General features: G+C 39.6%; 1 protein-coding gene across 1 annotated transcript in view; it reads left to right on the top strand.

Moving 5' to 3' along the window:
* The window catches only part of elp2 (elongator acetyltransferase complex subunit 2), a 36,664-nt gene that overhangs the window by 5,974 nt on the left and 15,421 nt on the right, over positions 1-15,269 (top strand). The window contains exons 8-16 of the mRNA XM_065470985.1: positions 1,059-1,205; positions 1,467-1,562; positions 2,554-2,654; positions 9,286-9,417; positions 9,904-10,053; positions 12,100-12,291; positions 12,498-12,567; positions 12,714-12,809; positions 15,151-15,208. Of these exons, the coding sequence (XP_065327057.1) occupies positions 1,059-1,205; positions 1,467-1,562; positions 2,554-2,654; positions 9,286-9,417; positions 9,904-10,053; positions 12,100-12,291; positions 12,498-12,567; positions 12,714-12,809; positions 15,151-15,208 (1,042 nt within the window). The remainder of the gene's footprint in view (positions 1-1,058; positions 1,206-1,466; positions 1,563-2,553; positions 2,655-9,285; positions 9,418-9,903; positions 10,054-12,099; positions 12,292-12,497; positions 12,568-12,713; positions 12,810-15,150; positions 15,209-15,269) is intronic.

Here is a 15,269-nt window from a genome sequence, read left to right as displayed (position 1 = left end):
AATTCTGACTGGATATTTGCCACTCTTCTTGGCCAAATATCCACATTTTAACCATCTGGTTGTTGTTTTGCGGTGAAATTGAAGAATTTGAAGGTATTCTTCCAACTTTGTTATTCCAACTCATTCTATTCCATCCAGAACATGATGCTACCACCACCATGCTTGAGAGTTGGCACACTGTTTTTAGGCTTGAAAACCTCACCTTTACGCCTGGAAACATAGCGCTTGTCATTGTGGCCAAATAGCTCAGTTTTTGTCTTATCTGACCATCAAAACATTTTGCTTGTCCATGTGGGCAGCTGCAACTTTTAGTCAGGCTTGAAGGTGTTAACCTCGGAGCAGGGGCTACTTTCTTGGTTGGCATCCTCTGTCCTTTGTGATATAAAACTCTATTCACTATGGACAGTAATGCTTGTCTTTCAGCAGTTTCCAGTTCATGAAGGGGTTGAGCCTTGATGGTTCATGGGTTGCTTCTAACCAACTTCCTTGTATTTGAGGGTAACAGTTTGGGTCTTCTTCCAGACCTTGGCAAAGTGTTGGCATGCCCAGATAACTTGTACAGTTCTTTAAACTGATGATCGTGGAATCTGCAGCTGTTTAGAAAAGCTTCTGGAATAGACTTGTCTAAGCCCTGACCTCAACCCTATTGAAAATCTGTGGACTACGCTTAAAAGCCAGGTCTGTGAACACCAATCCCAAATAATTTTAAATTTGTACACCTAGTTCTTGTTATTTAAAGTCACGGAAGATGTACAATTATTCCACTTTGTGGAAAGAACAGTACAAAGAAGTGGTGAGGTTTTCAACACGTTCAAGTATACTAACCATTAAACTTAATGTGTCTGATCTCTCTATGGTTTTTTGGACTGTCATTGCTTCTGTTCACACCAAAACAATACCACTATATTTCATAATACCACACGTTTCACTGAAGGACATGATCTGATTAAATAAAACGATGCAAAGTGAGGATAGATTCTGCAATAGAATATTTTAAGAGCCGACACAAAATAACTTTGTAATGAAGGTTTTTGGGTTTTTAACTCTCACTCATTCAGGTGGGGAGCTGTTATTAGCCAGCTGTTCGCAGGACTCTCTCATCAGAGTGTGGAGGCTGTGTGCCAAGTCTGGCACAGACACCCATGCAGAGGACAATCACAGCATCATCAAAATGAAAGAGGACATTTTTGAAGTGAAGGAGAGAGGTGAGTGGGCCACCCAGGCTTGATTATAAAAGGGGCGCTAATTAGCCAAATGAAGAGAGATGCTTTTTGAAGGTTTAATGGCACATGATGATTACAGACCTGTATGTATGTTTATACATAATTGTTTTTTTGTGTGTGGAATTTTTCAATTTTCATGCAGTTGTTGTCGTAATCCGACACTATTTCCTGTGGAGTTTTTTTTGTTGTTTTTAAGCTGTTTTTTTAGGCTTCATTTGGCGTCTGTATGTGTTCTTTCTACAGATAAGTCCTCAGTGTTTGCTGTGTCCCTTGAAACGGTGCTGGCAGGCCATGAGAACTGGGTGTATGGGGTTCACTGGCAGCCTCCTTTCTATCAAGGTACCTTGATTAAAACCTGGGAGGAAATGGCTGCTATGACGCCCGTTTTTGGGCATGCACTTGCATAAATTTGCCAGTAGGTCATTGCTACAATCTATTAGTTATGTTAGTCAAAAACACAATCAGACCATTTATTTTAGATTCAGAGAAAAAACATTTCAATCACTTACTCAATTTCCACAGCTGGTGGAAGTAAATGAATTGGCTTGGACACAACGCTGAGAGGCATGTTTTTCCCCTTTTGTCTTTCAGTCTTGGCTTACAAAAGCCAGCGAGAGACTGTGACATTTTAAAAGGAAAAAGAAAAGTAGAAGTGTTAAAAGTTATTGACTTAATTAGTCCTCAAAGGAATGACCAATGGATGCAATAAATTCTTGCTTTAAACTCTGGTTCTCCTGCATCACATTCACTTTACATATATCTTTGCTTCAGATATATCAATACAAACAATCTTTTATTTTTAATTTATAATTCAACATAAGTTACAATAATTATAATGCAAAAACATTTGTCCAAACTGAAAAACACTTCACGAAATGACAGTTGCACTCTCCCTGCAGTTTGGTGGTCTTTGCATGGAAAGCAGTCATGCCTGCAGCTATCTGTGTGTTTGGGGAGCAGAGAGCTTTTAACCACAGCACCATCGTTTGTGATCTTTTCTTGTTCTTGGTGTTTGTTGTAAATAGAGAGCAGTCAGTTTGAAAAGAGCAAAACATGTTCATCAGTACTCCTTGAGTTTTTGAGCTCCACTAAAAGTAAAGAGGTCGCTGAGATTATTAAAATGATAAGTAGTTAAAAAAAACATGCTATGAAAATTTGACTGTTGAAATAACTTGCAGTTGCGGCCGAGAACAAAGGATGTTGGGAGCAGGATGTACTTCAGCTTAAACGTCATAAAGATGGAGAAGCACTGGCCTAATGATCAACTGTTAAGTAATTTTTTGATCTCCATGCCTTTCCTGAAAATAGATCTCTTTATCTCCTCCTGCAGGTGGCGAGCTGCAACAGCGTCTCTGTTTGCTCTCTGCCTCTATGGACAAAACCATGATCCTCTGGGCTCCTGAGGAGGGTTCTGGAGTGTGGATAGAGAAGGTCAGTGTTGTGCATGCAGGTCCACAGAGCCTACACACATATACAATAAGTGAATTCAGTCATTCTCGATAGTCAGCACAGGGTTTGTTCACACATCCACGGAGACTCGCACACCCACCTCCTCAGTCTATTTTGGCCAGTTTTCCTTTCAGTTGCTTGTGACATGATCTGGAGCCTGAACCCCCCCTGCACCCTCCGCCCACAGTATCCCTTCTCCTGCTGTCAGTGCCCTTGCGTCAGTTTCCACTCTCCCTGACATTGAAGTGTCAGGAATAGAAGTGATAGACAGTGATGAAGAGGCGCTGAGCCCAGCACTGTGAGTTTAGCAAAGCCGGTGTTGTCCTCCCCCCATCCTCCCTTCTATTACTTACTCACACTGAGCCCCCTTTTTTTAACAGCCCATTCCCTAACACATCCAACAAGAGATGGAGAGGCTGCTGGTGGAAGATGTGCCATAGCCTCTGACTGCACCACTTTTCCTATTTTTTTTTTTAATCATCAGTCTTTCTTTTTGACTCTTTACACCCACCTTTCATAATGTTCTCCTCCCTTTTTTTTCTATCCCCTTCTGACATCATCTCTGTCCTCCTTTTCTTTCTCCCCCCCTCCACCTCGTGTCTTTGGAGCCCAAACAGCTGCTGTTGTGCTAGAATGAGACTAAATTTAACTCAAGTGTGGATGGCAAAGAAAAAACAGTTCTCTGCCCATCTGCCCCACAGCTTTTTCTTTTTTTGTGCAAGCCTATTCTCATGTGGTTCAGGGCTACCTCAGAGTACCTTCCTTCATACCTGACACTTACTGCATAGGCGTCTGATACAAACTACTGCCAAAGATATGCTCGGACACAGAGGCATCCCAGAATGGTGGACCAAAAATGCTCTCACACACACATCGCACTCATCCAGTTGAACAGAAGTGGCTGACCTCGTCATGGCAGGCACCTCGGCTGTGATCACATTCTGCAGTAATGAATAAGATTCCACACTTGATCAGTTGCATTTTTGCACCTTTGATCTCATCGTCCACATTCAGAGCGACGAGCAACAAAGACCACAGAAAGGAGAAAATTATAAAAGTCTTGAATCCGACAAAGGGATGATGATTAGGACCTGAAGCGAGCACTGATGTCACAAATTCTTCCCAGTATGATTAGACAAAGCAGTCAGAGGGGAAAGAAAAAGCAGCGATGGGCGTCAAGTCTAGTGCAGCCAATCTCCATCCATAGCCAGAGCTTTTTCTCTTGATACCAAAAATAAAGAAATAACCCCCATACCTGAAATAACCTTTTTGCTGAATGTAAGAGTGCATAACATATGAGTCTCCTCCTCTCTTTGCTCTCCCCTCCATTTCTTTTTGAGATTCAAACCCTTTGAACTGACAGTTTCCCCTGCCTGCAGAGGAAACTTAACCTTAGACGCTTTGTCACTTACACCAGAAACACACAGGTACAACAATGACACCTTGAATTGAATTAAACTCAATTTATATAATGATATGTTTTTGGGAATTAAAGGCATTTGAGTGTTTTCTCTACCCTCACAAAGGTTTTCCTTTTTGACCTTTTTGTTTGGGGGGGGGGGGGGGGGGGGGGGGGGGGGATTCCACAGAGCTAAATGACCAGCCATGTGTGCCTTAATTAGCTATTTTTTACAAAGAAGCGCTCCACTTCTTTACGCTGATTAGAGTAATTGGTGAGATTTAATGGAGAGCAGGGTTAGCAGTGGGATGGTTGGGGCCCACCGCTGCGTAAAGCACATCTCACTAACGAGGCACACTGGTAATTAACATCTCCAACTGACCACAGCGGGCCACCACAACGCCTAGAGGGATTATCAGTTTGTGTGTGTGTGTGTCTGAAGATAACCTTTTATTTAGACCTCGGCGTATGTATCCTCCTCAGGTTACACTTAGTCGCATGGCAGATCACAAAAAGCAACAAAGTCCAAAGTGAGTTCTGTTTTATAGATGACGCTACAAGTAGTTCATTTCATGCAAAGTGAGTCTATAGTTTAAAAAAAAAAAATCAGCAAATCAACCGTGTCAGTAATCCAAAACGTGATTTTTATTATTTTCTTTTTGCAAAAATCTTGAACCACATGCCATTTCTTTATATTTTTTCCAAGGACCCAGACTTTCTTGTAAGTTTTTAAAGCGGTCTTGAGCAATAGTTCTTCGAGGCTTGTACATGACCATTTTCATAGGAGCGTGTTTGTTTTATGTTTATGATAAGCTACCTAATGTTGACCTATGAATCATTCAGGCATAAAAAAGGGCACCTAATTCGAGAGATGAACCACACATAACAAACAACGCAGCAAACAACCATTTTTAACTTGCGTCTTTAGACACTTTATTACTAGCAGCCTGTCACAAAAGCACATATTCTGCCTTTATGTTAGTTGGAAAATACCAAAGGAAGAAATAAAGCAAAGACCTGATAAAGGCATTTGGAATTTTTGCATCATCTCTGTATCCACTCTTCACTGAAGACTCATCAGAAATGGTCTCAGTGGAAAGGTGGCTGTCAAGGTTTAGGTATGCCAAATTACAGAAGAACTGGACTAAAAATCAGTGGCAACATATCTTATGGAGTGATGAATCTAAGTTTGAAATTTTTAGCTCCAATCATTGTCCTTATGTACAGAGGACGTCAGAAAGAAGGCACAATAGTGAGTATCTACAGCCATGCTTTATCATGGTTTGAAGCTGCATTTCTCCAGCATGATCCATAATGCAACACAATCAGGCTGCGCTGAAGAACAAAGGTGGTCATACCAAATATAAATTTTAAAGTTCGTTATAATGGTAGTTTTTGCCTTACATACTGTATTTCTATGTAGTTTTGTATGTTTCATGAAATCACTGCAGCCATTTCCCATCATTCTTGAGCAAAATGAAGAAGCGATGGGCGGCCCAAGACTTTTGCACACTACTGTGTTACTGAAAAGTGAAAACCTGAAGAAGTTGCATTGGGTTCTGAGATGTATATCACAGTTTTCTCTAAAAATTAAAGACATTAGTTTCTGTTGCTGTTGACATTATGTGTACACAAACGTTAAAGTACTAAAAAAGTGTTTTTAAAAAGAATTAACAAAGACAAAACCAAATCATAAACACAAAAAGCTAAAAAAAATATTCTTTTACACAAAAACATTTTTTATCTGTACTTCCTAATGAACCACTTTCAAGTTGAAAATGAATTCCCAAATATTTCAAGTAATAACCCACACATGACAGTCTGAACTCAGTTAAACACCCTGCAAACTTTATACTGAGGAGCACTGTAATAAATAGGCGGCCTTTTTCTGTTACAAATAGTGTATACGTCATTGATTCATTCTTATTCTGTCAGATCGTTTCCAAATCTTTAGGCAAGCACAAATATTCCCACACTGTAGATTGTGCTAAATGTCTGCCAAGATAATTAAGAGAAGTCCATTATTGCATATATCATGGAAATAATGCTTCACTATAGCTTTTATTATATTTTACACAGATTTTCACATTGAATTTTCTACAGGACTGAGAAAAACCGAAGACCCACTCTCACCATCTTTCAGTGTTGCTCCAAAAAAAAAAGAAGAAGTGGGTTTTAACACCTGTGCTTCATGCTGTATGGGTTTTCTCAGTATGGCTAAGCTCTCTCTCTCTCTCTCTGAGAATGATATATACCTCCCCATTTTTACTGTCCTTGTTCTATTACTCCCAAATACTCCCACTACCCACTGTCCAGCGATAAGGCACACCACACATCCATATTGTTCCTGCTCTCGTAAACAAGACAGATGACGGCTTTTTGCCTCTGCGAGTTTTTACATGATTTACAGCTGCCTCTTGTGTGCAGAATTTTAAAATCAATCTGCTTAATGTTGCATCCCGTTCTCTCTCAATCTCGGCATCTATGTTTCTTCCAGGTTGTCTCTCTTTCCTCTCTCTTACTCTGTCTCTTTCTAGATGGCTGGAAGATTGTGCCATTCAAAGTAAAGGCATGCCTTTATCGCTGTCATTAGTTCCGCTGTGTTTCAGCCTGCATACGGGCATTATTTTGAAGGTCACTGTTGACCAGTATATGCAGGCGAGAACGTAGGATGATTGAGATCCTCAGTTTACTTCCACATACAGTACATGCCGTAGCTAAATTATGTATGTTCTGCTGATACTGTGTTTTTGCGTAGCCTCTTAAGGTCTTTGTTTGATACACATTGTTCACTGTGTGTTCTGCAGTTTGCCTCAGGTCACTGGTGACAATAAACTACCTTTTTTAAAAAAACAAAAAAACAAAGGTTACTGACCAAGCTGTACAATAGGGGAAAAAAAGTGTGAATTTAGCAATTCTCAAATTTCCTCATAGCCAGTACATATATCATTTTAAGGCATGGGATAATTAAAGATGGAAGAGATACCTGGATACAGAACACAGTGCTGCTGAGGGAGCAGTGTAGCACTTGATGTTTGGTTTGACTGCTATCGATTTGAATACATCTCCCCTTTGGGCCCAGTTTGCCTCCAAGGCCTCAAGGCCCAATAAAGCTTTTAATTGTTTGAATTCTTCATGGCAGTGAGAAGTTAACCTGGTCTGCAATATGCCCGCTGTCCTTGAAGTGTACAGACTCGGTGTGTTGCGCTGTCTATCACTGTTGAAGGATGAAGGTAGTTCTCTTTTCTTGTGCGAACCAGTTGCATCACTTGACAGCTCATGGTTAAAACGGCTCCCTGTGGCCTGAATACTCTGATTAATTTCTACATTGTTTTTAAGTTATTTCTGTCGTGTAATCCCACATTGAATTGGACTGATTATATAAGCAACAGCACAATACTAATATTGTCGTCTATTTCAGGATGTAATTTATATCTACTTTGGGTATTAATTTCAATGAATGGTTGAATTAATCCAGAATCCAGTGCAGGAACTAAAGCAAAGCTTTATAGTCTGTATTCTTGTTGCCATCTAGAATATTAATTTTTTGTTGTTGCAGTTCTCCTTTAACTTCTTATATCAAACTTGATTTACGTATTTCACTTCTTTTCTCTTCTTGCCTTAGAATAAACTTTAAAGAAACTTAAAGTGAGTTCGGATGACCTCATAGGGGGTTTAAACAGTGAATTTTCATTTGTTTGGGTAATTGGTAACTGCACTTAAATCAAAATGGGCTTTCTGTTACAGGCAGCGATTTGAATCCACAAAATTCAATACAAAACTGTCTGTATGCACAAAGGCAAGGGGCACATGATTGGACAGGTGATGAAAATCCTAAAGGAGTCAATCATTTTTCTGGCTGTGATTACTGGTAATTTTAAAATTGGATGTCTTTTGTACTGCGAGCTCACACCACATGGAGGGTTTAGTCTCTATATAGCATGATGTACGGGTCACGAGCTCTCAACCAAATCCAATTTATGTAAATCTCTCAGTGTTTTTAAGCTCAAACATTTTTCATCATTATTTGTTTAATGTGATACGCTGGGCTGCAATTGCATTCATTATGTATTAGACAAATGTATTTGTTTGGGGGGGGGGGGGTGGCAGAGAGTTTATTCAACTCAATTTTTATTATTTTAATTTTTAATTTCTTATTATTATTCAATGAGACTAATAAGTCCCATTTTACATAATTTCTCATCTGGCTCGCTGGCTTAATTTGTTAGGTTTTTATTTTTTTCGGTTTTTTCCTGCTTCTGTCTACCATTACGTAGTCTGTTAGTTAATAAGTCTTAGAAGGAGACTGAGAAGAGCTTTGACAATCCTAACTTCTCCCTCCCTCAACCTGTTTTGCATAAACCTCAGCGTGTAGGCTTACATAGAACCAAGAGGAGACACATGAGCTTTATGCACTACTGCATATGAGATTGTTATATGCAGTAGGATCCTTTCTTTACGCCGCTGCTATTTCTCTGTATGTGACACTTAATGCACGTTAATGTCAGCGATGATTTACTTATATAGAAATCTACTATACATCTAAAATAATCAAATAACATAAAAGCATGGGACAAAATGATGTAGTTTAAGAAAGGAAACATAAGATGAGCAACCCTCACACACAAAAGACTCGCAGCTCATTCTGATTTAAAAGCCAAAGGATAAAAAAGGGTCCAGATGTGAAGAGGCAGTTTGGCAACCACATTTTGTGAGTAGAGCAACTGCAAAGGCCTGATCTCCTCTGTGCTTTAATCTGGACCTCTGGACAGCTAGGAGCATTTGCAGACCTCTGTGATATATTGAAAGATCAGAGAGCCAAGAAGGCCCCAACCCATATAATGCCTTAAAAGCGAATAATAAAATCTTGACTTTTATTTTGAATTCACAGGCAACCAGTATAGGGACACTGAGATAATGTGGGAGATATATGGGGTCTCAATTGCACGTGCCAGTTGATAACCATGCAGCAGTGCTTTGGAGCAGCTGCATTCGGCTAAGCAGTGACACACTGACACATGAATAAACCCTATTACAGTAGTCGAGTCTAAACAGAGGAATGGCTTCACTTTTGTGAGTAGAATGAGATAAAAAGAAGCTAGTTTTAGTGACAGCATTAGCATTACTTCTAGGTTCCTCGCAAAGTTTTTTTTAAAAAATAATACATCCCAATAAATTTGCCCTCAGTTATTTATTTTTTTCCTTTCCCGCCAGGTGCGTGTCGGGGAGGTTGGTGGTAACACTTTAGGCTTCTACGGCTGCCAGATGAGCGCGGACGGCTCCATGATTCTAGCTCATGCTTTTCACGGTGCACTACATCTCTGGTGCAAGGACGCAGACAAAGAGGTGAGAGCCATCGATGTGGTGATTATACCTAAACTTTCAAATCAATGTCCTTTACTTAGTTGCATGTTAACGTTTTTTTTTTCCCATCATTTCCAGAAGAAGTATACATCATTTTTATGTTGAAGCAGAGTGGCAGTTCAATTTGAATTAAGATTCACTGTCTGTGCATTTCCCCTCGGCTTCACTGTGAGAGTGTATTTGAGCGTAATTAGTCACACCAGGTTTCCTGCCTGCCACTCAGTATGACTGGCTTAGCATTTGTCTTTGTTGCTTGTCCCTGAAATCGAATAAATGTCTCAAGGCCCAATGATTTAATTCTGAGACAACTGGGTTTACATTTATACCCAGTTTGAACTTACATTTACAGTACAGCACAAACCTGAGGTTGTGTTTTAAAATAAATTTGCCTCTGAGACAGGAACATGTACCACTGATATAGCTGTTGATGTCTAAAACCAGCTGAGCAGTTACAATCCTTTCTTCCAGGGAGAGTGGAGACCTGGAGTTGTGATATCAGGTCACTTTAATGCAGTTCAAGACCTGAGTTGGGATCCTGAGGGTGAGTTCATCCTCAGTGTGGGCTCTGACCAGACCACCAGGTTATTTACCCCATGGAGGACACAAGAGAGCAAAAAGGTAAAAACAGATGCAAAATTAGCAGCATTAAATCATAACAACAGCAGTTACAGTGACCTTTCTGTCTCACTATATGGCTTTAGAGATATGATACCATGAAAATGTGTTTGAGGTATATTAGTTAGTTCTTTTTTTCTCGCCGCTCAACATAAATTCAAGCTTCGTTTAGCATAAACCCTACAATCCATGCCGTGTCGTACATGCACACATTCAGTGTTTCCCTGAAATAATCCAACAGCAGCCAATCCTTCAATCTCAGTTCCAGAAATCATTCGTTTCTGGAAGCTTGTCCGAAAAGTTATGTCTTCTACTTAGATTTAAAAATGGTCAGCTGATACTTGTCTGAGGTCTTTTGGTCTTGTACCGGCATATATACCACATATGAGGCTTTAAACAGAAACAGCACCACTTTTTAACTCTGTAATGCACAAGGAGGCAGTGCAAAGCTCTCTTGGTTCCAGTCAGTTTTTTATTTTTGGACTCATTGAAAAGGGGCAAAAGATGATTGATTAACTGCAGTGTATTACAGTAGTCCAGTTTAGATGTAACAAAATATGCACAACATCCACAGCATTTTTTTTTTGTCTCTCAGATGTCAAATTTGTGTTAAAGATTATCCCAAGGTTCTTAACTTGTGTTGAACCACATGATTAATGACTTACTACTTCTTAGGCCCCAGTCACACAGGCCTAGAGACCAGTGGGAGGTCTTACTTTTCAGGGAATGGTACTTTATACGGGAATGCTATGGGGAATGTGTGTACTCTGCACACTTTTTCAAGTTTCACTCCAGCTCAGAGAAAAAATGGCAAGTGTGCGCAAGCCAGAGTCTTCCATGCAAACAAGGGGCAACTGCAGCAGTCTGCTTGCCATCAAAGTAATCACAGGAATGCTCCTCTTTGGAGCTGATTTCATCCAGTATCTGGCAGCGATTAGATGTTAACAGGAGTTGCTGACCATGACTGTGTGACTTTAGAATTAAATAAAATTGCCAAATGGTAATCTTTGTCTAGTGATTTGGATACATGTTAAATCTCACATTGTCATGAAATAAAACTGTTCTGATTTCTACATGTATCCTCATTCAGTGGCAAGATTAAAGAAATAGGTGCCCAGTTATTAACAGTATAGTAATATTTCACAGTTTAATTATACTTTGCTCACTCTATATGATGAATGCTTGGGATACACTGATAATATAAAACATACCCATCAAAAGTTCATATTCCTTACAGTAAATTCAGATTTAATTAAGATTTAGAATTTTAGTTAAAAAACGACTACTTGTGACCACACTGCATTTATTTTTTTCATCATTTAATATATCAGCCATATTTCATGCACTTGTATTTAATGAATATCGTTGCCATTCAAATTATTTGCTTCGTCTTGTCTCGTCCTAACAGTTGCTACTTAGCGTGTTGTTCTTTTTTGGCGTAGGCCGTTTGCCTTGTCCCTTATGGGATATATATGCAGGTTCTAATGTATTATTCTTTCCGTTTGTTAAAATGTCTTTAGGCTATATCTAATTTAGTTTCAACACTATATATATTCCAAGATGACTCAGCTGGGACTGAAACCAATATTGCAGTGGGGTAATATATTAAAGTAAAAGACTACACTTCTAAATTGCCAATATAGTTATCCACCTAGCATTTTAGAAGCAGGGTAAGACATACCAGTTTAGCATTCAGTTGGGGTAGAAGCATTTGTAGTCAAGCTTCCTGCTTCCGCTACATTATTCAAGATGCCAGTTTGGATTATTGCCACAATACCACCTGATGCTAGTGCCAAATGAAATCTAGTTATCACATTGGAGGCTTCCATCGTCCCCTGTGAGAACACTTTGGATCTTAAGCTGGAAATGTTTCACTTGCACGGGAGAATCAATGTTGTATTTGGCGTCGTTTCAAAGGCCCGAGTTTTGGGCCAAGAAAGTAAATCCCCAAACATCAGAGATCTATCGAAAAGGGAGGCACTGCCCAACGCGACCAAATGAACAGAGCCACATGTTCAGCATATCTTTTTGTGACTTTCATCACTGCAGGTCACGTGGCATGAAATCTCTCGGCCGCAGATCCATGGATATGACATGCAGTGTCTGGCCATGATCGGAAGGTTTCAGTTTGTGTCTGGAGCTGATGAGAAGGTCCTGAGAGTATTTCAAGCACCTCGTAACTTTGTGGAGAACTTTGCTAATATATCTGGGACTTCAAAAGAAACTCTGTTAACATCCAGTGTAAGTGTTCAGCTAAATGTTTATCTAAAGAATATTTGATTTTATTCTGATGGTATATTATTCCCATTGGTGGAAATGTTTGGAATTAAATCTTACGAAAGCTTTATTCTCTGAAAAGTACTTAATGGACTGTTCAGTCACCTTAAAAAGACTTTGCAGTCTCTAACACATGAATATACCTTCTGTGTTTATTTCAACTATGTCAGGACTCTGCCAACCTCCCAGAAGGAGCCAGCACACCTGCCCTCGGGCTGTCCAACAAGGCTGTATTTCAGGGTAAAATAAAAAATGACACCGCAGTTTTGTTTGATGATTTCCATCAAAAATCAATTTCGTTTCATTCTGTAGTTTGAGAAAGCTTATTCATATGCGGGTTTGTTCATTCCTTTTGCATAATGTAATAGTATAATTTCAATTTACAGGTGACCTTGTGCCGAAAAACAAAGAAGAAGAGGAGCAGTTCAACAGTGTATCTGACCAATACCAGGAGTCTTACTTCCACCCACTCAACCTGACAGGTACTGCTGCATGACCTACACTTTCAAGTATTTTTACAGATGACCTAGTCTCACTTAAAATGTTGTAAACCTCTCTGATAAATAATTTTGAAGCCAAAAGGGCATCCCTGTTTCCCTCTAGAGTCTAAAAGCCTGAGTCATACTCGTCATTTAAGAGTTTGAGAGATATGCCTATTGCTGGTTGCTCTTATAAGAGCTGATGATATGCAGTTAGTTAGAGCTTTATTTATAGAGTCCACTGTGTTTTTTTTCTTGGGGAGGTGGTCTGCTGAAGGCTGATGGTATCACAGCAGGAGAAAGGTGTTTGGAAAAAGAAGAGCCGGCTGGAGCCAGTAATGCGAGCAGAAGCAACAAGAAAATAAATTAATAAAAACAGGAACCAGAAAAAAAGTTTTAAAACTGATCATCTAAAAACAGAGAAGGTCTAAAACGGTCACGGAGGAAAAGGAAAACTAGGGGAACAAAAGAAAAGGTAATTGTAGGAAACGGGCAGATGGGAATTGAACGAGAGTCAAATGAAAAGAAAGTAGTGCAGCCTTTTAAAACCCCTGGGCTAGAGGGTGTCAAGGGCTGTCATCAGCATGATTGAAGCCACTCCTTAATCTGCAATGCTAATTAGAAAGCGGGTTTATGTGATTGCAAAGTTTAAGTATTGATGACCCCGGGCTATGTCGGGAGCAACCAAGTGTGGAGACCGCTGTTAACAATGCATTTTTACTTGTTTGATTGGGTTCTGCGGGCAAGGAGAGAAATGAATAATCAGGCTAAATGGGAAGGCCATGTCCGATAGCAAAAACGCAAAAAGTGCAGCTATCAACTACATGCAGCAGAAACTGAACTTGTGCAGATCCGGTGATGTGAGGGAAAGAGTTGGGTGTCATTTAATCCCGCTTGAACACCAGCAAATGTTAAGAAACACACAGTAGAAAGAAACAGGAAGTTATTTCAAAATAATGTGTTGCTTTTAGGGGGAAGGTGATGGGTTTTATTTCTCAGGATTTCATGCAACTAAAAGTAAACATATGCGAATGTGAGACAGTGTCTTGAGCTGATTATCATGTTCTTAGCATTTCTTCTTTTCAGTCTGTATCATAAACCTTTTTGAAAGGGAATAGTCACACACTTCTGTGGTATGTCATAGTTACAGTCTAACCATAAACCCTTCTGAAACACCACACCCTAACCCAGAGGTTCCCAAAGTGTGGGGCCCTCCCCCTAGTGTGAAATAAACCGCAATGGAGTTTGAAATCCAAATATGGGTGTGTGTGGTTGGAGGATGTGTTTGTGGGGGTGGGGGGGGATTTTTCTTGTAAAACAAAGGGGGGCCTAACGACAAAAGTTTGGGAACCACTGCCCTAACCTAATGTGCACCTCCCTAGAAATGTAACCGTCTTGGATAGACTAAGACGTAGGCTCAACATAGATCAAACAGCTTGAGGCTGAATTTAGACTAAAGCTTACTTTTAGTCTAAATTCCAACTTTCTGAGAGCATTTGAGTGTGCCTACCTAATGTCTGAAAGTGCAGCCTGTTCACAAGTTAAGAAAACAAAATTTGGCAAGAGCAGGAGACACCTGTTTCCAGTCTCTCTCTCCCCCAAAGAAGTCCTTTGATTTCTAAAAAATATATTATAATTTTATTTTCTGCAAATAGTATAAAATCTTAGGATCAGATTTTTTTTTCTTTCTAATGCTCAACAGAATTTCTGGTGAAGTGTTAACAAACTGAATAACCAACTTGTTATTCTAATTTCTGCTGTTTAAAAGTCTTTGAGTTTCTTACATACCTGCAGCATCGGACATCAACAGAATCAAAAAACATTTCCAAATTGAGAGAGTGCCACTCATTTATTCACACCACATCTGTAAGTTGATTAATTACCTTAAAAAATTATCCCTGACTTGGAGACGGGATCGATCAGGATCTGAAAGCAAATGATGATGTGTGCTTAGCCACAGTTTGTAATCTACAGTCTAGTAATCGTCTTATTCAGTCTACTAAACTCTGAAGCATGTATGTTTACATCCCTGTAACTATCAAAGCAGCTATTAACACGTAGCTGTGTCCCAGTGTAGCTACTGAGTGTGGTACATTATGTTCCGCAAATACTAGTGATGTTGTTTCTGAAAGGGCTTTACTAAACCCCCCTATAATCCTTTAAAGTCTTTCTTTGCTCTTTAATTTGTGTGGATTCCAGATACACATTTAAATTCAGATTATAACAGTCATTCCTTGTTTATTCAGCTGATTGTTAATTATTTTTGTACAACTAAGATTTCCGGGCGTTACAAATAACAGCAAACTATTTGTATTGTATTGTGTGTGTGCGTGTGTGTGTGCAGAGCCACCACCAGAGGATCATCTTCTCCAGAACACACTTTGGCCTGAGGTCCAGAAACTGTGAGTATCTAAATCTTATATGTATTTTCTGTTACCTGCTGTAAGAATATGCAGAATAAGT

The sequence above is a fragment of the Pelmatolapia mariae genome, linkage group LG22, assembly GCF_036321145.2.
Source record: "Pelmatolapia mariae isolate MD_Pm_ZW linkage group LG22, Pm_UMD_F_2, whole genome shotgun sequence".
NCBI lineage: Eukaryota > Metazoa > Chordata > Actinopteri > Cichliformes > Cichlidae > Pelmatolapia > Pelmatolapia mariae.
This window is presented reverse-complemented; position numbering and strand designations above follow the sequence as displayed.